The sequence below is a fragment of the Oenanthe melanoleuca genome, chromosome 15 (genome assembly GCF_029582105.1).
Source record: "Oenanthe melanoleuca isolate GR-GAL-2019-014 chromosome 15, OMel1.0, whole genome shotgun sequence".
NCBI classification, from domain to species: domain Eukaryota; kingdom Metazoa; phylum Chordata; class Aves; order Passeriformes; family Muscicapidae; genus Oenanthe; species Oenanthe melanoleuca.
Window position 1 is genome coordinate 10628977 of NC_079349.1, and position 21880 is coordinate 10650856.

At 46.5% G+C, this 21880-nt stretch overlaps 1 protein-coding gene across 2 annotated transcripts in view; it reads left to right on the plus strand.

Annotated features, from left to right (window-relative positions):
- Window positions 1-21518, plus strand: part of LIMK2 (LIM domain kinase 2) — a 30819-nt gene extending 9301 nt beyond the window's left edge. Inside the window, exons 1-15 of one of the 2 annotated variants that reach the window (XM_056504482.1) lie at window positions 607-982; window positions 5922-6057; window positions 7310-7419; window positions 7670-7858; window positions 8264-8369; window positions 9677-9873; window positions 10588-10774; window positions 13127-13213; window positions 13934-14065; window positions 14331-14387; window positions 14561-14626; window positions 15423-15597; window positions 16938-16993; window positions 18744-18901; window positions 19468-21518. In XM_056504482.1, coding sequence (XP_056360457.1) covers window positions 930-982; window positions 5922-6057; window positions 7310-7419; window positions 7670-7858; window positions 8264-8369; window positions 9677-9873; window positions 10588-10774; window positions 13127-13213; window positions 13934-14065; window positions 14331-14387; window positions 14561-14626; window positions 15423-15597; window positions 16938-16993; window positions 18744-18901; window positions 19468-19624 — 1866 coding nt within the window. In that variant the 5' untranslated portion in view covers window positions 607-929 and the 3' untranslated portion in view covers window positions 19625-21518. Of the gene's footprint in view, window positions 1-606; window positions 983-5921; window positions 6058-7309; window positions 7420-7669; window positions 7859-8263; window positions 8370-9676; window positions 9874-10587; window positions 10775-13126; window positions 13214-13933; window positions 14066-14330; window positions 14388-14560; window positions 14627-15422; window positions 15598-16937; window positions 16994-18743; window positions 18902-19467 lie in introns of those variants that run through there. The other variant, XM_056504481.1, reaches the window with a different exon arrangement.
- Window positions 21519-21880: the final 362 nt, after the last annotated feature.

Here is a 21880-nt window from a genome sequence, read left to right on the forward strand (position 1 = left end):
CGGGCTTGGTGCAGCAGCATATGTTTGTTGCATTTTTGAGTGTCTTGCCCGCAGCTCTAGCTGATTAGGTCACTAGAGATCATGCTTGGCTTCAAACTAGCACAGCGATACAACTCTGTGAGCTGGAGAGAGCGTGCTGATCTGTACCTCTCTACTTCCATTCCGGAGATGATTATTCAGTTAAAGGATTGTAATGATCTCTTAAAACAGTATTGGAAAGAAAGCAGTTTTTCCTTGGATGAAGCACATTGTGGGTTGCCTCCTGCAGCAGGGTGAACGGATTGTAGGTGCTGTGAAGGCAGGATAACCCCGCCCGCTGAGAAGTGTTTAGGAATGTATATAGTTAATTTGATTTACTTAGAGATGTGGCTCATTGCCGACTTTGACTCCTCCATTAGAACGTGCGGCTGCTGCAAAGACAAGTTTCACGTGTGTGTGCTTGTATTCCTTGGCCGAAGCTGCTGTCTTCCAGCACTGAATGCGCAGCCCCTCTTTGGGTCAGAGCTCCACCCCTGTGAAGGAGCAGAGCCCGCTGAGGCTCTGGAGCCGCCGCTGTCCGCCTGCCATGGCTCCTCCTCCCCTCCCACCCTTGGGTGGAACCAGAGAAGGGAGAACTTGCAGTGCTTAGCAGGCAGCAGAGCTCGCAGAACTACTGCAGCAACATGTCCCACTAGCCCGGTGAGCAGTGATCCTGCCCTTCCCGAAGTGCTGCTGCTGCTGAGCACAGGACAAGATGGGAGCCAGGAAAAATCTGAAAAGGAATGAGCAGCCGAGAGACCTGGCGTTCCTTGGGCAGCTTCAAAGGGAGGTGAAGTATCTGAATCAGCGCAAAAGTAAATGAGCACTGGCTGCTGCCATGTTGGCAGAACAGAGCTGTACAGAGGCAGTTGGACAAGTTTGTGGCTAATCCGGTTTATCCAGTGTTGAAGATGGGAAGTTACTTGTCTGCTCCAGCTTACTTCGCTCCCAAGGATCCCTTTCGGTAAGTGTTGCACAGGATTAGCAGGGGGCCTCCAGAGAGTGGTTTCCCCCTGTGATGCCATCCCAGGCAGTGAGTGTGTGAGGCTGGAAGAACGAGTCCCGTGATCCTGTGCTGGAAACAGCCAGCCTCAAACTGGGATCCCATATTGCTTTGAGGAGGTGACAGGGAATATTCCTATTGCCAGACCCGTCCCAGCTCCCTGGTTCTAGGGAGCAGCTCCAGTGTGTGCACAGCCTGGCAGGCTCCCTTCCAGAGAACACTCCCTGTTGCCGCTGTACCCTGTGTCCCTGTGCTTTGCTCACCAGCAGAGGAATGAGATTAATGTGCCTGCTGCTGCTTCTCTTCCAAAGCTCCTTGTGACTGGGTGAGGTGAGGTGCTGCTGTGGGAGTTCAGGAAGGCAATGTAATCTGCAGCAAGGCAGTACATAATCCTGTTTAAGAAATCATGCACTTTGCAGGTAACTAGGGGTGAGCAGCACACTTCCCTTAAATGGAAAGGATTCTTCTGTGATATTTTGGTTAATTCAACTTTTATTCGGTTTTGGTCCAATTGAACAAATGAGAATCGAGAAAGGCGATACTTCCAGAACACTTTGACTGCATTGCATGTCCACAGTGAGAAAAGTCAGTGGGGCTGAACACAGCCAGGCTGGTGATTGACACTGATGTGCTGATTAGGTGGATGGCTGGGGAAAGGGCACAGCTTGCACTTTCATTGTCTCCCTTCTATCCCCTCTGCTCGGGTTTGCTTGTTATTGATCCTGTTCTGCAAACACTTTTGTACTGGTTAAGGAGTAAGGAGCCTGTTGATAAAACAGTCTAGGACAGGAATAAATACTGCTGCACAGTTGCTGAGCTTCTTGAGGCAACTTTCTGAAACAGCAGCTGCTTTCAGAAGAAGGAAAGTGAGCAGACACTCATTATTTGTAATAGGTGTAGGGTATTATGTTAAGCCACAGATACATGTTCTCCTGAGTGTGTGGAAATGGTTTTGCATAGTCAGAGCTTAAGCACTCTGTCTTTCTAGCAGTCTGTTTTCTAGCGTCTGTTCTTGCTTGTCTGGTGTCTCTTACGTAGGCAGTGCACACACTGCTGCTAAGCCCGGGTGAGTAAGCCTTTGGGTGAGCTGCAGGCCAGGGTAATGCTTTATTCTGCAGCCCTCTGGCTGTGTGACTGTCCTCTCCCTGCCGTGCCTGAGAGCTGGAGCTGCGGCTCTCCCGAGCCTGTGTAGCGTTAACTGATCCGGCCTGACAGTGTGTGTGAGGGGGGCATTTTGTTAATGAGCCCTTCTGCAAGGGATCTGTCTCTTCAGTACCAGGGAAGGCTTTGCTGCCATGAAGGTATTGGCTTTCATTTAGCTGTAAAAGAGATGCCACCAGTGCTGCTTTTCAGCTGAAACTAGGCTGGTTACCTGTTGTGACCTGATCCTCCTACCACCCCCCACAAAACCAAGAGTCCATGGAGCAGTGATTTCTGAGCTCTATCTGCACTTGCTGTGCTGCAGAGCATCAGGGCTGAACTCTGCACCCAGATGCTGCCTGCGATTCCTGGAGGATGGCTCTGGGAGGCAGATTAATTTATTCTGTATAGCCAAAGCTGGGAAGTGAAGAATTATAATGTCTGTCTGTATAACTCAGGGTTCTGCAGCTCTGAAAATGATGGCTGGGCAGCAAGAGGAAACACATCAGGTATGGCTGTAACCAGTCCTCCATGAAACTTGATTACCGTGGTTTGCTACTCTGTAATAAGAATAGCAAATAATCTAGGAGAAGATTAGTGGTTTCTAATCTATAGAAGATATAGGAGCATGGCATACTCCTTTCTTTTGCTTGTGGTGACTGGCAAAGGTTAGCTTCCTTAATACTTGTAGCAGTAATTGCATTCCTGTCTCAGCTGATATGAACTTTGCTGCAAAGGCACAGATCCAGTGAGGGGGCAGAGGAAGAAATGGCAACTCCTGTATCTTCTGGGATAAAATTCTGACATATCTCTTCAATGAGAGACTTGTGGAACAAGCATGTGATGCTTTTATCATTTGGTGAAGGTATCAGAGCCATACCTGTGTGCTGTCAGCCAGTTTCCCACACCTGCCCAATCTCTGCCTTTTGGAGGTTACAGAATGCACAGTAAGTAACAGAGGTGCTGTTTGGCAGCACGGGCTGCACCGTGTCCTGTTCCTGGCAGGGATTAAAGAAGCAGCCAGTCAGACCCATTCCAGCATCCAGCCTCTCCGGGGCTGCTTGCTCTGTTCCTGTTGCCTCATTGCCCAGGGTGGGGTTCTGAGCCTTAAGCTGCAAACTTGTCCTGCCCAGATTTGTTTAATTACATAGCAGAGAACTGACTGCTTGCTGGCTCCACCTCCTCACCTTCATTTTGCTATGGGTGTGTTCCAAATTAGATACCAATGCTTGTTTCCGGATGGAAGCAAACTTAACTAAGTGCTGTAAGGTTGAATCAAGCCATTTAGTTCTAGAGGAAGGGTAAATGCACATGATCCCGTGGAGCCCACCTAAAGAGAATTGCAGTTTGTATTGCTTTTGCAGAAATTTTACATAGGGAGAAAAAGGAAGGGGTTAAAGTGAAATTAAAGAGGAGTGAGGACAGGAAGGTGATGTGCTTATAAACAAATAAGTGACCCACCTGCGTGGAGAGAACATAGTAAGTCAATTCCTGAAATCCTGGTGAAGCAGTCTCCAGCATTGCTGTCTGCATCCCAAGTGCAGGTCTGGTCACAGCTCCCTGTTTGAAGATGTAATCACTCCTGGAGCACACACACTGGTACAGGCATGCATGGAGGAGTTGGATAAGTCTGAAGGATCCGATTTGCCTGTGCTGAGCCAGATGTTCCTGCCACAAAATGATAGAAATCTTTGCTGTTAGTCTCCACTTGCTCTTTTTTCCCTCCCACTCACCTATTTGCTCATTCAGCACGGGGTATTTACTGCAATCGAAGCCAAAGGCCAGTGGTTGAAGGCAGAATGCACTGGGATGCCCTCTGGGTCTCTTGCATACCAGGAGCAGGGTGTAACCGTGACAGTGCCCCCAGGCTGGGGCTCTGGTGATGTATGTACCATGTACAGCAATCTTAAATTACTGTTCCCTCTGCTTCACGCAAATTTGGCAGGGCCTGTTGCATGTGCTGGAGTTCTTTCCCATCACTTGGAGGGGGAACAGGATTTGATGCTCCTCAGCTGGGAGAACAAACACTGTGGAAGCCAAATACAATTTTCAGGAGCAATCTTCCTGAGTGGAGGATGCAGCACTGAATACTCCATGAGGTGTTTTTCCCTAATGCCAAAGGCTACTTACCAGCAGCTTTACCTTGCTGCTTTGCACTCTCTTGAGATGGAGCAAATAACTCTCCATGCTCTCTTGGAACACAGTCAGCCGCACATATCATCACACTCATTACAAGCTGCTGGAGTTTACAAGGAATGTCTTTGGCACAAATAAGCTTTTAGGAAGCTTGTGAGAGGTGAAGTCAACTGTAGCTCTCATCTTTGCCCTGGGAGCATGTAAAAAGTGCTCCTCCAGTGCCACCATCAGACTCCAGCACACTGGGTGGTGAGGGAGACTGGCTGCCCAGAGGGACACCCACCTAATCCCCCACCCCACTGCCATGTTTCCCCCCCAGTGCAGTAACTGACACAGGTGTTGGGGTAGGGAACAGAAGAAAGTCTTCTTCTCACATTAGGGAAAACACTGTACCAATGACAGCATTGATCCTCAAGGTATTTCTTTGAACCAGTTATTGGTGACTAACTTGCTTTGGATTCTGCACTCAGAAATGTCCAGTGCCAGACTTACTTTCCTTTTAAAGTCTGAGAACATGCTGCCCAGGGCTAATGGAATAATCTTACTGATGCAACTCCTGTCTGTGCCTTATCTCTCCAGTAAGTCACACCTCCATGCTGCTGAAGTTAAACTCCCTTGCCCAGTGCATCTTGCTGAGGCAGGATTATTTTGTATTCAGCAAATCTGGGTTCTGCTTGTGATTTGCTAAAAAGGTGTCTGCAGTAGAATTCTGCATTTTTTCCTTGGTTTGTTTTTTTTGTTTTTTTTTTTTTTTTTTCTTTGGGGGGGAGGTTTGTTTCTTAAAAGGATGTAGATAGATGATTAATAATGGTTTATTGTTGAAATAGAGGCTGGCAGATATGTGAAGGATTTGGGGATTCTCTTCATGAAGTCAGAGAATTCGTATTTATTATTTAGATTTTTTTTTTTGGTGGGTTGCTTATGGTGGTTATTGTTGCATGCACTGTGATCAGCAGAAGGGAGAGCAGTCGGCTGAGAGAGGTGGGCTTTCATCACAGTTAATTGGTGAGTGCAGTAAGTGTATGGAGCTCTGGGGATGAACTGCTTTGAAAACTCTCCCTCAAATGCAGACTGCTGCAGTTTACCTTTTGGGAGAGGCCTTGGTACAGAACAATAGAAAAGCTTTCCAGAAAGGTTGGAACAAACTGGCTTTGCATTTCAAAGGGAAGTGGATCCTGCCTCTTTGTCCGGTTTCCTAAACTGGCAGGGGAGGCAGGTGCCCTGGCACAAGGGTGGTGCTATAGAAACACTAAGCAGAAACAGAGCAGAGCCCTCGCTGTGCTGGACAGCTCTGCAGCTGGAAACTGCATCAAGAAACGGGGAGAAAGCAGAGGAGCAAAATTTACAAAACAAAATTTATAAACCTACTGATGTGTTTCAATGTGTGGGATTTGTTGTAAACTTTGGAAGCTTCTTTTTCTTTGTACTGATTGAATCTACCTTTCCTTACAAACCTTGGGTTTGGTGCTAATTTTCAGTTCAAAGAGCACTGGGAAGTGGAAGGGTTTAGTACAGCCATAACTGGCAGACCTGCCTGGTGGTGAGCTGCTGCTGAATGTCAGGAAAGGACCATTGATTTGTGACTTGTTGCCAACTGGAACTTTGTTCCTTTATTTCCTTCAAGGTGCTCTGAATGCCAGGATCCCCTCACTAACTGGTACTATGAGAAAGATGGGAAGCTGTACTGTCACAAAGACTACTGGGGGAAGTTTGGGGAATCTTGCCATGGCTGCTCTCTGCTGATGACTGGACCTGTGATGGTAAGGACTTTGAAGGACTCCTGCCTGGAGGCAGGACATGCCTGCCTCCATCTCCTCAGACTTACTGGGAGTTATCTTAGGCATTCAGATAACCAAATAAACTGAGGGTAATAATCTCATTATTTCTCTAATCAAATATTAGAAATTAAGCTTGTGTGTGCATCTTCTAGATAAAAATTAATTTTGAATGGGAGTAGCTGTTAAAGGAGGGAGATGAGAGGATCTGAAGCATATGAACAAATCAGGTGCTGAAAAGTACAGAGCTGAGAAGCAGAAAGGTGATTCAGGGGACATCTGTTCAGTTTCTGTAGCACAGTGCCTCAGTGTCTCCAGGGGTGATTTTCCACTGCACTGTGGAGTCAAACTCTCAGCTCAGGGTAAGCAGCAGTTTCTGGCTGTGGGAAGGTTGCCATGCAAGTCCCACCTGGGTTGTGGCCAGAGTGCTTTTTCAGGCTCACAGTGTCTTGAAGCAGTGTTAGTCCCAACTGCTTTGATGCATTGAACTCTTCCTGCACAATATGGGCTCACCTAAATGTTCGCCTCCTGCCACAGCCTTGCAAATATTTAAACTTTAAAACTGCCAATAATGAAACAAAACCATTATTTTTCTAGAGCCTAAATAAAAAGCAGGATTGTACTCAGTAATCTGATTGCTAACTCAAAAGGAAATATTGAGAAATGTGCAATTTCTCATTGCCTGCAAAAGTCTTTGCATAATAATGTCACTAAAGGAAGTTCTCATAAGGAAAATAGAAAAACAGAACAATTAATAAAAATATTCTTTAAAGGTATTTTTTGTCTCAGTTTGCGTTTTTTTTTCTTTCAGCTGGCTGGTTAAATATCTGAATTTGTGCACTGACTGTCTGCCAAAAAAAAGCCCTTTCAGCTTTATTAATTCAGGCGTAACATTAGTTATCTTGCCAAGAGCAACTGAACAGGAAGGTTTAATACCTTGTTTACTAGTCTGCAGCAGACCATCAACTATTTTTGATAGTTGAGCAGCTGCCAAATATAGCAGAGATTCCTGGGACAGGAGCTTTGCTTAGAGTATTGATTTGTTTGTTTTGGAGTTCTGCAAACAAGGTTCTGTGGATGGGGTTCAGGAAAGACAGAATGGACTGATAGAAATCTGCAGTAAAAAACTGCCACTTGCCTTGGAGATGTGAATGAACACATTAATTGGAGAGGAATGCAGGAGCTGCATCTGCTGATGGGTTTTGGCCTCCTAAGCTACTCCCTTTTCTGTCTGTAGGTGGCTGGTGAATACAAGTATCACCCAGAGTGCTTTGCTTGTATGAGCTGCAAGGTGATCATTGAAGATGGGGACACTTATGCACTGGTGCAACATTCCACTCTCTACTGGTAAGAGGAGCTGCACTTTGCCACAGAGCTGCTCCCTGCTGAGTGTAAGCTGTGTGAGGCTGGCTCAGAGTGGATCAGCTGAATGGCAGGCTGACGAATGCCAGGCAGGAGCTGCCTTGGAGGGAGGGAGGGAGGAAGGAGTGGTGTAAACATTAAAACTATGGCTTGTGATCAGTGAGAGAACTCAGACATATGAGTTTGGCAAAGAAGGATGGGACATTGTCATAAGGACTTTCTTCACTTCTTCCAGTGGAAAATGCCATAACCAGATTGTGCTGACACCGATGATAGAAAAACATTCCACTGAGTCTCTGCGTGAGCAGCTGCCTTATACACTGACCCTCATCTCCATGCCAGCAGCCACAGATGGCAAGAGGGGGTTTTCTGTGTCTGTTGAGGGTGGCTGCTCCAGCTATGCCACTGGTGTCCAGGTGAAAGAGTGAGTATGACCAGGTTTTGTGCAATATACATGTCTATGCAGAGGGAGCTGGTAAAAATCCTGCAGCACTGTTGTGCTGAGGGAATCTTGGCATTACAGGGATGTATATTGGCTAATAGTTGTTCGTGTTTGGCCTTCATTTCAGTCTTGTGGCAACCTTAATGATAATTGTATCTCTCAGTGCTGTCTCCTTCAGTGAACACAAACATTTGGACTAAAATTTTACCATTGGTGCTATAAAGAGCTCTCCAAACCAGCTCAGACCTAAGCACTTGGTCCAATGGTAGCTCCCTGTGTTGGTAGATTAGCAGTGTTTTATTTCAAAGTACCAATATGAAGGGGAATATATTTTTGATAATTTTGGCTAAACTGACTTCACATACAGGATGTAATTCCCATATTTAGAGTTAACAGGATGCACATCAGCCCAGATGTCCGAAACGCCATCCACCCTGCCGATCGTATCCTGGAGATCAATGGGGCTCCCATTCGTACACTACAGGTAGAGGAGGTGGGTAGAGTTCTATTCTGAAACCTCCTTCTTCTCTGCTTTCCTACATCTTTTCTCTTTCCTGACACTGTTCTCCCACCCTACATATAGTGTGTACACTGCTAGTACTTGTGCTGACAGGAGGAATAAACATGAAGGCAAGCTCTGCCTTCCAGCTGGAGAGGAAAATGTAACAGATGGAAATGCAGTTAGGATTCAGTCCTGATTCTGTGGCATTCAAATGTGAAGGGAGGTAATAAGAAAAAATCTAGGGCTGTGACAGAGGACAGAGAGGCTGTGAAGGCTTTCCCATGTACTGCTCTTGAAGTGCACATCTAATACACAAGGGCCCAGCTGATCCTAGGAATATTTTCCATTGGAAAAAAGCCTATTTGCTGTCTGTATTTACAAGTAGATGCTTTCTACAGATATCAGATGATGCTGAAAGACTGTAAGGGGAGCACCATTACCTTCACTTCCCAAGAGTTTTATTTATTTTTGGTGCTGAAGAGAACACAAGGAGCGCAAGGCATATCTTAGATACATCTCCATGTAGCTTTTGCAAAGCTATTTTTTGCAGCACTGTTCAAGGTGGAAACTTGTGTAGTTTTTGAACACTTCTCATAAAAAGAAAAGTATTTAATCGTCATAAAATACCAGACTGGAAAGCACCTCAAGGATCATCTAGTCCAATCTTTCTTGGTAAAAGCACTATCTAGAGCACTGTGTCCAGCTGAAATATAAATGTCTCCAGTGTTGGGGAATCCACCACTTTGCTGAGGAGATTCTTCCAAAAGCTGATTGTTTTTTTGTAAAATACTGTCTTTGTGCCTACCTGGAATCTTTCCAGGATTAATTTGTACCCGTTACTCCTTGTATTTTCCGTGTAACTCCTTGTAAAAAGGGAGTCTCCATCTTCTTTGTAGCTACTCTTTAAATACTGGAACATGATGATAAGGTCTCCCTTAAACCTTCTCAAGGCTGAACACACCCAGTTCTCTTCAGCCTTTCCTCACGTGGCAGCTTCACAGCACTTCCATTATCTTTGTGGCCCCTCTCTGGACCCTCTCTAGCCTATCCACATCTCTTTTATATAGGTTACTTGTAGCTGACAAGAGAGAAATATTGGATAACATCAGGAACTTCTGTGTTGCCAGCTTCATTTGTTTGGTAGACAGTTGTGATGCACACAACTAAACCACAACTATGGAGTGATTTCACTGAAGTCTCTCCTGTGATTCCTGAGGGGCATTCCCTGTGTCTGCTCTGTCTCCTGCTACTTGCCATTCCTCCTGCCTGCTGCTATCCTGCCCCTTGTCTGATTTCAGGTGGAGGAATTGATTCGCAAGACAAGCCAGACCCTTCAGCTGCTGATCGAGCACGACCCGGTGTCCCAGCGCCTGGACAGGCTGCGCCTGGACTCCCGTCTGCCCAGCCACATGAAGGCACCCATGTCCCCGCGCTCCCTGTCACCGCTGGACATCAAGGAGAACCTGGAAGGAACGCTGCGACGGCGCTCCCTCCGGTAAAGCCTTGCAAGCACTGCCTCTGACCTGTCTTGCCCTGTGCTCCCTGTCTGGGCAGCTTAGGCCTGGTGATCACAATGGCTGGGGACAGGGCTTTTCTCTGATGTGAGCCATGGTATAAACCACTGGAGAAGTCACGGAGAGCCTTGGATTCTGCTATTGATGTGTACTCTCTCTCCATTTCCTTTCAGGATGACAAATTTTCCTTAATAAAAATAAGGAGCTCTATTGTTAACAGAGAAAAGCTACTAAGTTTCAGAGTCAGAAAATGTAAAGGTCAGGTTTTTACTGGCTTTAGATGACTGGGGAAGAACGTGTCCTTAAGGGGAATCTTGCTGAGATCTGGGACTTGGGAAAAAGTCTTTCTAAGAGTGGAGCACTGAGTTGCTCATTTAGTCTTTTAACCAGTACTTGTTTAGACATAGCAAGTGATGTGTCTTCACAGCTTCCTCCCCCTGTTCTCAGAGCTCTACCTCAGACTCCCAGTGCAGGAGAGATTGTTGTTGTTGTTGTTGTTGTTAGGCAGGTCTGTCTCGGAAGCTGCTCTGCATTCATAAGGAGCTTCCACAGTGCTGGGAGAGCACCTGGCTTTAGAGATAGTAAAGCACTGGAGCACATCAGAAACTGGTCCCTTAGCAGTGAATGATGGCGATATGCTGGACCAAAGGTTGCCCAGCAGCTGGCCTGATCTTCCTATCATCCTTGTTTTCCAGGAGAAGTAACAGCATTTCCAAGTCTCCCGGCCCCAGCTCTCCCAAGGAACCTCTCCTCCTGAGCCGTGACATCAGTCGTTCTGAATCCCTGCGCTCCTCTTCCAGCTGCTCCCAGCAAATCTTCCGGCCCTGTGACCTCATTCATGGTGAAGTTCTAGGAAAAGGATTTTTTGGACAAGCAATCAAGGTGAGGGAGGTCCTCAAACATTGATCAATTACTCTGAGTACAGCAATGTCTGCCTGCATTGGCATCCTTTACAACAGTCTTGGTGGTTTTGCCTTGCTGATAGTGATCAGTTTCGGATCTTCCTCGGTTTGCTCTGAGATCCATTTCTGTTTCATTCCCTGACCATGAGTGTCTCTGACTGCAGATAGTTTTGACTTTGACCCCTTTGAATGTCAACCTTGACCATACATGTTCATGTCCTGAGTCAGATTTAGCACTCCAGAGTGCCTGTCACAGCAGCCTCCTAGTGAGGAGGGGAGAACAGGGAGCAGGCTACACTACCTCTTACAAGCATCTTCCTTATGATGAGGTGCATTCAGCTCCCAGCATTTCTTACCCACCCTTAGTGTGGCGTGGTCAGAGGTTTGCTAGGCTGATGTAGTGACCATGTCTGAGCTCCTAGCACAGCGTAAATGGCTTGTCAGTGTGGGGGTAGTGGTCAGGTCTTGCGTGACTCTCACAGTTCTAATTCTCAATCAATAGCAGTTCTCTTGCATTTAAGCCCTCTGATCTTCACTCCAGCAGTTCCTATTCAAACATTCCTGACAGCATCAGGGGCAACTTCCTCTGCCTTGTTAAGGTTCTGTGAGCTCCTCAGTACTCAGACTGTACTCACCATGGGATGGGACTTCTTCCCTTTCACTGGTATGAACTTGAGGTGTCCAGCCACCATGTTCATCTCATGCTTCCGTGGGAGGTGTTGAGCCAGCACTGCAAACCCAACACTTGATCCATACTAATGAGCATATTTCTCTTCTCCTCTGCTCATAGAGAAATAACAGGTGCAGGTAAGTGGAACCTTTGCTCTGTCGCATGCTTTTGTCATCTGTGTCCCAGCGGTTACTGGCACAAAGGCATTTCTTTTCTGCTCAAATTACTCCATGGCTATCCTGTTCTGGTGCATGCTCTGGGAGTTAAATTTGTCCCTGTGGAGTTTCATGTGACATTTGTTTCAGTTTTGCTGGTATGTCAGCTTAAGAATTCCACTTAGCCTTGCCTTTGTCTCATCACTTCCCTTTATCATTGGATATTAGATGTCCCTGGCTTTCATATCCCTGGCTGAAACATGCAGTGTTCCCTGGCTCATTACTTGTGTATGGATGCTTGATTTCAGACAGGAGCAGAAGAATATTGTACTCTTTCTTCTATTGTGTTATTCCATGCACTCACATTCCACCTCTGTCAGCTTTATGTCCATGGCTCCAAACAGAACTAGTGTGTCACAGTGTTTGCAAGACTCATAAGCTTCCTAAATACTATAACTGGGTCATGTGTTCTGGATTTTAGTTCTAGAGGATTTCTAAACAACGTTTTTGCCTCCTACCTTAAAAAAAAAAAGACATTTTTCTTAGTCTTCAGATTGACTGGGTGTGATGCAGCAAGTACTGTATCTGGTCACATAATTCTCTTCTGATCAGCGAGGCAGGTGGTTATTTAGTTCCCTGGAGATCTTAGGGAGCCAGAGCTGTCCAAGTTAAGCAAACAAAGAGGAGAGGATTTCCAGGAAAGTGTGCTCATAGGAATTTGGACCCTTTCTACTTACTCCTGCACCCTATACAAACAAGCCTGAGCTGGTTACAAAAAACCTCCATAATACAGCAAAATGCCAGGAACTTGTTGGAGACAGGCAAACAGTTCTTGAGGAACTGGAAATGCTTTCCATGTCAAGAGCCAGGAAATTTATTACCTTATTATTATGATAGATGTCTTTGTGTTTTCCACTGTTCTAGGACATTCCTTGCAGGTTGAGACACACTGCTCCAAAGGAGCAAAGTAAAATTAACTGCTTCCTGCCTTACCTCAACAGCCTGTGCACTCCAGTTCTACTTGCATGTGGATGAGATTCAGATTCCCCATAAAACCAAAGCACTTATAATGCAGTTTCTGATGCAGGTGAACATTGATTCCTTGCTGATACAGAATGTAGCTGGTAAAGCCTGTGTACAAAATGTGAGCATCCCACTAGACAAATGCATTACATAAGGGAACTTTGAGACATGCACTAGTGTGGAGGCTTGGGCAGCCTGTGTGCATGCTCAGCCCTGTGCTACCCAAACTGGAGCCTTCAGCTCCAGGTCTTGGCATGATCCTGTGCCAGATTTAGGTAGTTTCTGTTTCACATGCAGCATCTTTGGTGAATTCCAAAAGGAGAAGTTTAATGTGGTTTTTGGCAGATTCTTGGGCTCTGAATTTCCTCCCCTCTCTAGTCTTCTCTGGATGGAGGGGAATGTTACACTTTTTCAGAATTCACAGGAGCATTGGAGCTGTGTATTCTTGAACCTTGCCTGTAGTTGTGGGTTTTGTTTCCACCAGGTGACTCACAAAGCAACAGGAAAGGTGATGGTGATGAAGGAGCTGATTCGCTGTGATGAGGAAACACAGAAGACTTTCTTGACAGAGGTAGGAGCAGGCTTTCAAAAAGCATCTGAGATAGTAGTATGGTAGAACTCTCCATCTTCTCCAGAGAGATCCTGCCAGCAACCTGTCAGGAATGAAGGTGCTGAGGAGGGAGACATTGCATGGGGAAAAGCTGACATGAGCTGAATGTTTGCTGCAGTGAAGTGTGACTCACACTGGGCAATAGACATTGCTTCAGCTCCAGTTCATTAATTTTTCAGTGATAAGAGCAGCTTCAGTCAGAGGCAAATTGAGCTGTGCAGTGCATAAAGGATTTATCCCTTGAGCCTTGTGCATAAGTACAAAGGATGAGGGCCAATATCTGAAAGATATTTAAAACTCATGCTGTATTTAAGCAAAGCTATTTTCTTGGTGGCTGCCTACCATGTTTTTCAAAGTCAGATTTAGCTTAAAGGCAGCTCCCTAAACACCTGACATTGCTGTTGTGGCCCTGACACACACAGCACAGACCCAATAGCTGCCCTGGAGAGTTTCTCACTCTGAAAAGTTAGCCAAACTCCAGGGAGCTCTCTTTAAAGACAAAGATCAGGTTAATTGTACAGCATGAAAATGAAGAGGCAACAGTTAATTGACTGCCTTAAGGTTGGGTTTGAGGTTTTTCTGTGATCCCTGAACAGGACTTTGAGCATGGGAGTGCTTTTCAGCACTGAATGATCTGTCAGGACCTGTTGCATTCACTTTTTGGGGTGTCTCTGCTTGCAGGTGAAGGTGATGCGCAGCCTGGACCACCCCAATGTGCTGAAGTTCATTGGTGTGCTGTACAAGGACAAGAAGCTGAATCTTCTCACTGAGTACATTGAGGGGGGCACTCTGAAGGATTTCCTCCGCAATGCAGTGAGTATGGACTCCTGGGACCCCTGTCCTCAGTGAGCCTCACTGTGCTGATGGTTGTACCAGCCTTATGTACTCATTATTAGTCTTCTGCTTTGGAGCTGTGTTGTAAAGCTGCTTTGTAGCTGTGGGTGAGCTTGAGGCAGGAATCCTCTTCTTTCTGGGGCTGTATCGTGTGTCTCTGACAGCTGTAAGAGTCCCTTGAAAGAACTGCTGTCACCAGCTGCCTGGGAAGATGGTCCCTGACCATTGAGGATTTGTCTTTCAGGACCCATTCCCCTGGGAGCAGAAGGTCAGCTTTGCCAAAGGGATTGCCTCTGGAATGGTGAGTAGGACTGTCACTTCAGAACAGAGCGGACTCTGGGGTCAGGGTTAGTGGCTTCAGGAAGGTGGTGTAGGAGGGGCTGTGGACTCTGCCTGAATACTGGAATTGGGTTGTTGAGTCTGTAAATGCTCAACTGGGAACCCCTAACACCAGCTTTTCTCCTCCTGTTGCAGGCTTACTTGCACTCCATGTGCATCATTCACAGAGACCTGAATTCACACAATTGCCTGATCAAGCTGGTGAGTTACACCTCAGTTCCCACAGCATGCTGCTCTTCTCCTTGGCATGTTCCTCCCTTGATTTTCTCCACATGATGTTCCCTCTTTTGTTAGGGTGGAACTCATTTCAGAGAGGCTTTGTGGGCCAGGCAAAGGAGCTTTATTCTGACACAGGATTTTGCAGACTGATCTTGCTTTCACTGTTTCTGTGTTCTGTTCTCTTACCACCCTTCCTCTGGTAGCAGTTCCTACAAGAGTCACCTTCTGAGAGTTAGTACAGCTCTGTTATTTATCTCAACTATAAGATGTTCTCTGCAGCTTTTTCTGCTCTTTTAACCACTTGATGACTTTTTATTGGCACTCAGGATTCAGACAAGTGTGTAGGTGTGTGCATGTGTGTTCTCTCTTTTTTTAAATGTTGGGTCACAAGATTTTTGTGTAGTTTCATTCCTTCAAGCCTGCCCTTTTTCACTTGGCTTCAGCAACCCAGGATGAAAGTCCAAGTTGATTCCCAACCAGATAAAGAAGAAAGATCTAAAAGGAAAGGTCCAGGTTTCCCCTACAAGTGTAGCCAAATTGATGGGATAAGTGCTAGCAACTACATAGGAAATAAGTCAATGAAGGGAAGAAGTGATGAGTTGGGATCTTGAATTTGGTATCTTGCATCTGTGGACATCTTGCTATGCTTAGGAGGCTGCAGGAAACCTGGGTAGTAGCCCTTAGACTATAGTTAGTAATGAACTAAGAGGAATTGCAGCGTCTTTGCTCCTGGAAGGTGCTGAGAGTAATCAGTGGCTTGTACTAAACCCCTGTGCAGGATAAGACAGTGGTGGTGGCTGACTTTGGTCTGTCTCGGCTGATTGTGGAGGAGAGGAAGAAGCCCACTCTGGAGAAGCCGTCTGCCAAGAAACGAACGCTGCGCAAGAGCGACAGGAAGAAGCGCTACACGGTGGTGGGGAACCCCTACTGGATGGCCCCAGAGATGCTGAATGGTAAGGGTCATGGGGCAGGGAGACAGCCTGGGGCAAGGTGCAGAGAGACAGGATTACTGAAAGTTTCTGTGCCCTAGTAACAACCAGACCTCTGTGGTTTTAGACCTGCTAATGTGGAAGCTTTTTTATACACACAGAGGCCATAGCTGCAGCCCTGCAGTGCCTGACCTGGTAAGCCTCTGTGCCAGCCCAGGTAATGTTTCTGGCTTGACAGGATTCTTCAGGAGGGCGACAGAAATAAACTTGCTACAGTCCAAATAGAAGGGAAGACAAAAAGAGGCCTGAGATAAAACTGAACCCAAGATCAAGTTTTGTTACAGCCTCATGCCCCTTGAAACAGGGAATCATTACACTCTGGGATGAGGTTTATGTGTGCTGTTGCATAGATCTAGGGAGAGGCCATCTGCTGCCAGGTTTGCTGGAGCCTCATGATTCAGGTGGGGATTGTCCAAGTGTAGGGAAATCTGAGTTCTGACAAGCAGCTCTCAGTTGCATTAAGGTTGAGCTGTGACCCTTAGAGGAAAAGCTGCCCCTGCAGGAGTTGAGGTGAAATACAGTGAATACAATTTCCTCTTAATGAGCAGGTCTCTCTGGCCAGGCTGGGCAGTTTGGCTGGCTGGGGTATCAGCATTGGCCAGCACAGTCTGCTGGGGCAGGGAAGACTAGGCTCCTCTCCCCCAGCTCAGTTCTCCATGTTGCTTTCTTGTGTGCTGTTCTGGTTGCCTTTCCTCAAGGCCTCCAGCCCTGAAGGAGTCTGAGGCTGCTTCTCAGAGTTTGTCTCAGACCTGGCATTTGTTGAGAGAACAGCAAAAACATAGTCTGACATCACCTATGAAAGCAAGGCTGTTTACCAGCTACTGGCTTGGGTGTGTCTGTAAGCAGAGCATGGCATGCTGGAGCCCGCCAGCTTTCCCAGGATCAAAGTGCTGCTGGTGTGTAATTTATTATCTCTGCAGCCACTGCAGCAGGGCCTCGCTGGCTGCTGGGGAAGCTGAGCACTGGCTCCATGCACTGTGGAAATGCACAAGAACAGCAATCAAGTGAAAACGGGCAGAAGCTTTCCATAGTCATCCTTAGTATTTGCTCAGACCTGACACAGTGTTGTCCTGTACTTCCCCAGTACAAGAGAGAAGCAGGCTTAAAATCTGTAATGGCAGTGTAATGCAGCTGGTATATAGAGATCTTGGGGTGACTGACCCTGCTGAGGTTTAAGCCTTGCTTTGTCTCCTGTTTAAGGGCTCTCCAGGGAACAGTCTTAGTTAAGCTTTGTACTGGCAGTTCCTGAAATAGCTGGATGGGTAACTCTGTTTCCAGAGCTGAATGTCTCATGTTTCCTACAGGACAGAGCTATGATGAAATGGTGGACATTTTTTCATTTGGGATTGTTCTCTGCGAGGTAAGGACACTACATAACATCTTTAATGGACAATCTCTGTGCAGACATGGTATCACCCAGACAGCCTGTGAACAAACAGCACATTATTATGAATTAGACTGGGAGAAAAAGCTTACCCTGCCTCTGTTTCCTCAAGGAGATAACTGTCTTGTAGTTTTCTGGTCCCAGTTTCTTCCTGGACTGAGAGAAGCTGTAAAAAAGTCATCAGGTTCTGACTGAGCCTAGTATCCATTTGAAAGTAGATGTATTCCCTAGAACTGCAATGCTTTTCTCTTTTTCTTCCTCATTAAAGGAACAATCAGCTGCATAATCTCAGCAAATTCAGGGCCTCCACTGGGGATGGCACTTCACTTCAAAGAAGTGGAAACAAAAACCTCTTTGCAGATCGATTAATGAAGCTTGCACCCTGAAGTCTGTTGGCTTAGTTTATTTCTGAGCCAATGCAGAGTAGGACTGTTATGTCAGGCTTTTCTATCTGCAGAACAAAAATCAGTGCTTGAAAGCTGCAAGGTATTTTCAGTTTAAAAGGTGTGTATGACAGTGGAAATACAGATGAAAGGCAGGGTGTTATGCGGAACACAGCAGTTTCAGGAACACCAGGGGATACCAGCACAGTTTCATTTTCAGTGTTTAGATGAAGGGGACAAAGAAAATGTCTGGGCATAAATCTTTGTGGCCTCATATGGAGCTCTGTTTACACTGGGCCCTCCTCTCAGAGAATACTGTGGTTGTGAGTGATAGATTTAGGAACTTGAAAAATCTGTATTAAAACAATTGTTTCATCTAGAAAAAAAGACAAATAAAAGGGTGGTAGCATATGAGCATTCTCCTTGTAATCAAAACGATGATGGTAAAAAAAAAATTAAAAATTAAACACTCAGATAAGGAAATAAACCTGCCAAAATACATAATGGGCATTTCTGTCTAGTTACAGGATGTGGCTGTCGTGCTGAGTTATTGGCATAGAAAAGCCTGTGTGGTTATAAATAACACCCCTTCTATGATACCTGATGAGGCTTTAAACCTAATACTCTGTCCATGTGAAAGTTTGTAGTGACCTTGTGAGGTCCAGATCACCCCACAGCTCTCTGCTGTGGGCTCCTTCCCTCCTAGATTTGTGCTAGAGGTGCTGAGCACTAGGGCAGTGCTGGGGCAGGGCTTCCCTGCCCACCCAGCTCTTCACTGGCTCTCCTTTACCTGTAGCCTCCTGGGTGCCAGTTATGGTTGTTCTTGTCTGTCCTTTGGCCCTCTGGCTGTGGTGGGGTTAAACCTGTCACTGGCAGAACAATTCAGAATTAGAGGTGCTGTTGGCTTCCCAGCATTGTTTAGGACTGGCTCTGTGCTGAGGGGCTTTGGGGATGTGATGGGATGCGATGGGGATGGGGATGGTGATGCAGGATGCCTTGATTACCTGCAATCAGGAAGGGCTGTATCATCCCCAGCTGCAAGACACTGTGGAGCTCCCTGAGAGGGGCACATCATGCTGTGTGTTCTGGCAGAGAGACCCTGGGCAGAAGGAGAAGGCATCTGGGACCTCCTCCACAGCCCTGGACTTGAAAAAGTTTCCAGTGAAGTCTGTCTGTACATAGTGCCATGAGCCAGTGGCTTCATTGGAAAGAAAGAACAATGTTTCTGCTGTTTCCTTTCCACCATAATACTTTGAAGGAGCCCCTGCCTGATGCAGAAGTTCCCTGTTTGTTAACACTCTGGACCTGTTGTAGTACTTAAATGTTCTTTCATTTTTCCCTAGATCATAGGCCAGGTTTATGCTGACCCAGACTGTCTCCCACGCACACTGGATTTTGGCCTTAATGTCAAACTGTTCTGGGAGAAGTTTGTTCCTGCTGATTGTCCTCCAGCCTTTTTCCCTCTGGCTGCTATTTGCTGCAGACTGGAACCAGAGAGCAGGTAGGTTTGGGGTCTGGAGGACTCCCCTCTGGAAGCCTGCAGGATGTGTTTGTATTCCCATAGTGGAAGGACTGCTCTGCACATAGGGCAGCTCCAGCCTTCTATGGGAATGCTCGAAGGCTTCCATGAGTGAGAGACTTCAGACTCAACAGTCTGGGAGAGAGACTGCTGTATATATGGTGGAGATGTCTGAAACAATTCCAAGACAGAGAGAGTAAAGGAGGAATGATTGTTCAGGATTTGTCAGGTACAAAGAGTAGGGGCTGACTTTGACAGTAAGGTAAATACTTCATTTGATTTCAGTTATGAAACCTGTGGCTTCAGAACAGTGTTTCTGCCAAGTAGGTTCCAAAGAGCCAGACCTCCCTGGTCACTCACTGGCTATAAAAATGGGTAGCCCAGAGAGATGAGGGTTTTGCAGTCTTGGAAGCTGAATGGGGAGGAAATCATGGCCCTGTTTACCACTCTGTACGTGGTACAGGAACCTGGATGGACAGCTAGCTCAGCCTTTCCAGATGCTGTTCTGCTTCTTCTTTTCTACTCATGTTTCTCACTGCTGCTTCCAGGCCCCCTTTTTCCAAGCTGGAAGATTCCTTTGAAGCTCTCTCTCTGTACCTGGGAGAACTTGCCATCCCCCTTCCATCTGAGCTGGAGGAGCTGGACCACAATGTGAGTGTGCAGTACGGACTGAACCGTGACAAGCTACCTGAAAACACTACCTAGTCTGCTCGTGCTGCTTCCTGCATAACTTCCATTGGAGCTGGGATGAGCATCAGGGAGGGAGATGCACTTCAGCCACTTCCAGGGCATTAACAGGGCACCACGCTGTGCATCTGCTGCACTGCCTCTCTCTCCCCACCCAGCTTCCCTCCTCTTGGATATCCTGATTCACTGTGGATTTCTGGTGTGTTTCAGAAGCAAAAAGGACTGTTTCCTGCCAGCTGCACCTAGGAAAGCCTCTGAACACTATTTTTCTGGCTTGAGAAGTATTTCTCTGGCCTTTTCAGGCTTCTTTACTGTGGTGCCTTAGAACTTGGCTGCAAGCTGTGAAGCCACCCTGGCCTGTCTGCCAGGGAGGGAATTGCTATAGGAGATTCTCCTGGGTAAGGACCAGCACTTCTGGAACAGCTTCTCCCACTGACTGCCCTGCCCAGAAAGCTGGGGAAATTGGACATCCTGCAACGTGTCCCACCAGGACAGCACATGTATATATTTGCATGTGTTTCCCAGAACAAGCCACTGAGATTTTGGCCTCTGACACATGTCAGAGGAAGGAGTAAAAAGCCCCAGGAATTCAGCAGCTCTCCTGAAATACCTTGTCTCTGGGGAAGCACATATGAATTGTTTTGGTTTTGTGGGCTTTTATTCTTTCTGTGTCTCTGAATACCTCCAAAAGCCTGCCTAGAAACACTAAGACTGAGCTCTGCTTGCCCATCCTGATGGCAAATGAGGCAGGTGGCAAATGAGCCACTGGAGCATTTTCAGCCCCTGAGCCTGCAGTGAGTTTGCCTGCCCAAAACCTTAACCTAGGTGAAAGTATTTGAACGTGAATGTGTAGTTCTGCACTAGGCACTGGGTGTGGACATTCCTGAGTGCTTCACCTCTTGGCCTGTGGATGTGAGGTGACAGAAATGGTGGAAGAAGGTGCTTACCAGAAAGCCAAAGGTTTGAAGTGGCTCAGACCTTAGGCATGGACAATGGCAAAAGGGGACTTGCCCATGGTTAGTTAAAGGATGGACTTGTCATGAATAGGAAAGTGCTGGAGAATGTCCCATCCTCCCTGGAGTGGCAGCTGGAGAACTAATAATTCAGTTGCCACTACCTCATCCTTTCCTGCAGACTCTGCAAGTTGCTCCCTTTGAAGGTCCTTCTTGCAGCTGCTGCTGCAGCACCTGAGCTGATTCTCCAAACAGAATTTTTCCTCAGGGTCATTCCCTGCTCTGGTGTGAGATGGGAAAAGGGCTTGCATTCATTGGGAGGTGGGTAGGGTTGTATTTTCTTCCACTACTTCTCTTCCTCCCTTGGTGGGAGAAGGAAGGAAGGAAGCTACTGCTGCAGTAGCTCACATGGTTGGCAGAACTGAACAAAAACCTGGCTCAAGTTCTGCTCTAAGTCTTACAAACATCGTGGTTTAACTGGATTTTTAGTGTGCTCCTTTTCCCCTTCTCCTCCCTTCAGCATTGAATGGTGGGGAATGGGTGTTAGTCTTTACTGTTACTTTGGTTTCCTCCCCCCTACCCATGAGTTTAAAGTATTACGTAAAATAACATGGGACCAGCCATCACCTGACATCAGGTATGCAAGGGGGGTGTTTTTAGTCTGTGTAGTGGTGTTTTAGAAACACTGGGGACTCCCTGTATTTTGAGTCAGGCAGGAGCCTCTCTAAACTGGGTCCAGTGGATCCAGGATTGTTAATAGGATTTGCCCTTTCATTCCCCCTCCCAGGCTGGTTTGTGAGGGGACCCCTGAAGGGAGAGTCCTGGGTGATGTGTGGGTGGGGTTTATGAACTGTGATTTGCACAGCTCCACGTTCTAACTAAATTAAAAAGCAGTAACTGTATGCTGTTGAGAACAAGATTTTTGTGGTCTCTGTGTTAAATAAAGCTGTAAGCTGTAACTTTCTCGGGTTTCTATTGTAGTCACAAAATGGCAACATCAAAACTGCCCAGATGAGGTAGCATCTAGAACATCCTGTTTTGAGTCAGTGGCCTCTGCCACATTCACAGAACTGCAGAATCACAGTGCAGTGCTCTGTAGGACTATTTATCTGGAGCAAGGGAAAGGGGAGAAGTTCTGTTCATTCCTTGGTTTGGAAGAATGGATAGGAGTCAGCAGATCATGGAGCCTCTCTCCATTTTCCTTTTCTAATCCAGGGGTAAAAATACAGCCTGTTCTTATTCTGTGGAAATGCACAAGAACATCTTATTCTGAAATATGTAGTTCAGGGGACACTTGTTAAGACAATGACTGAACAAAAAT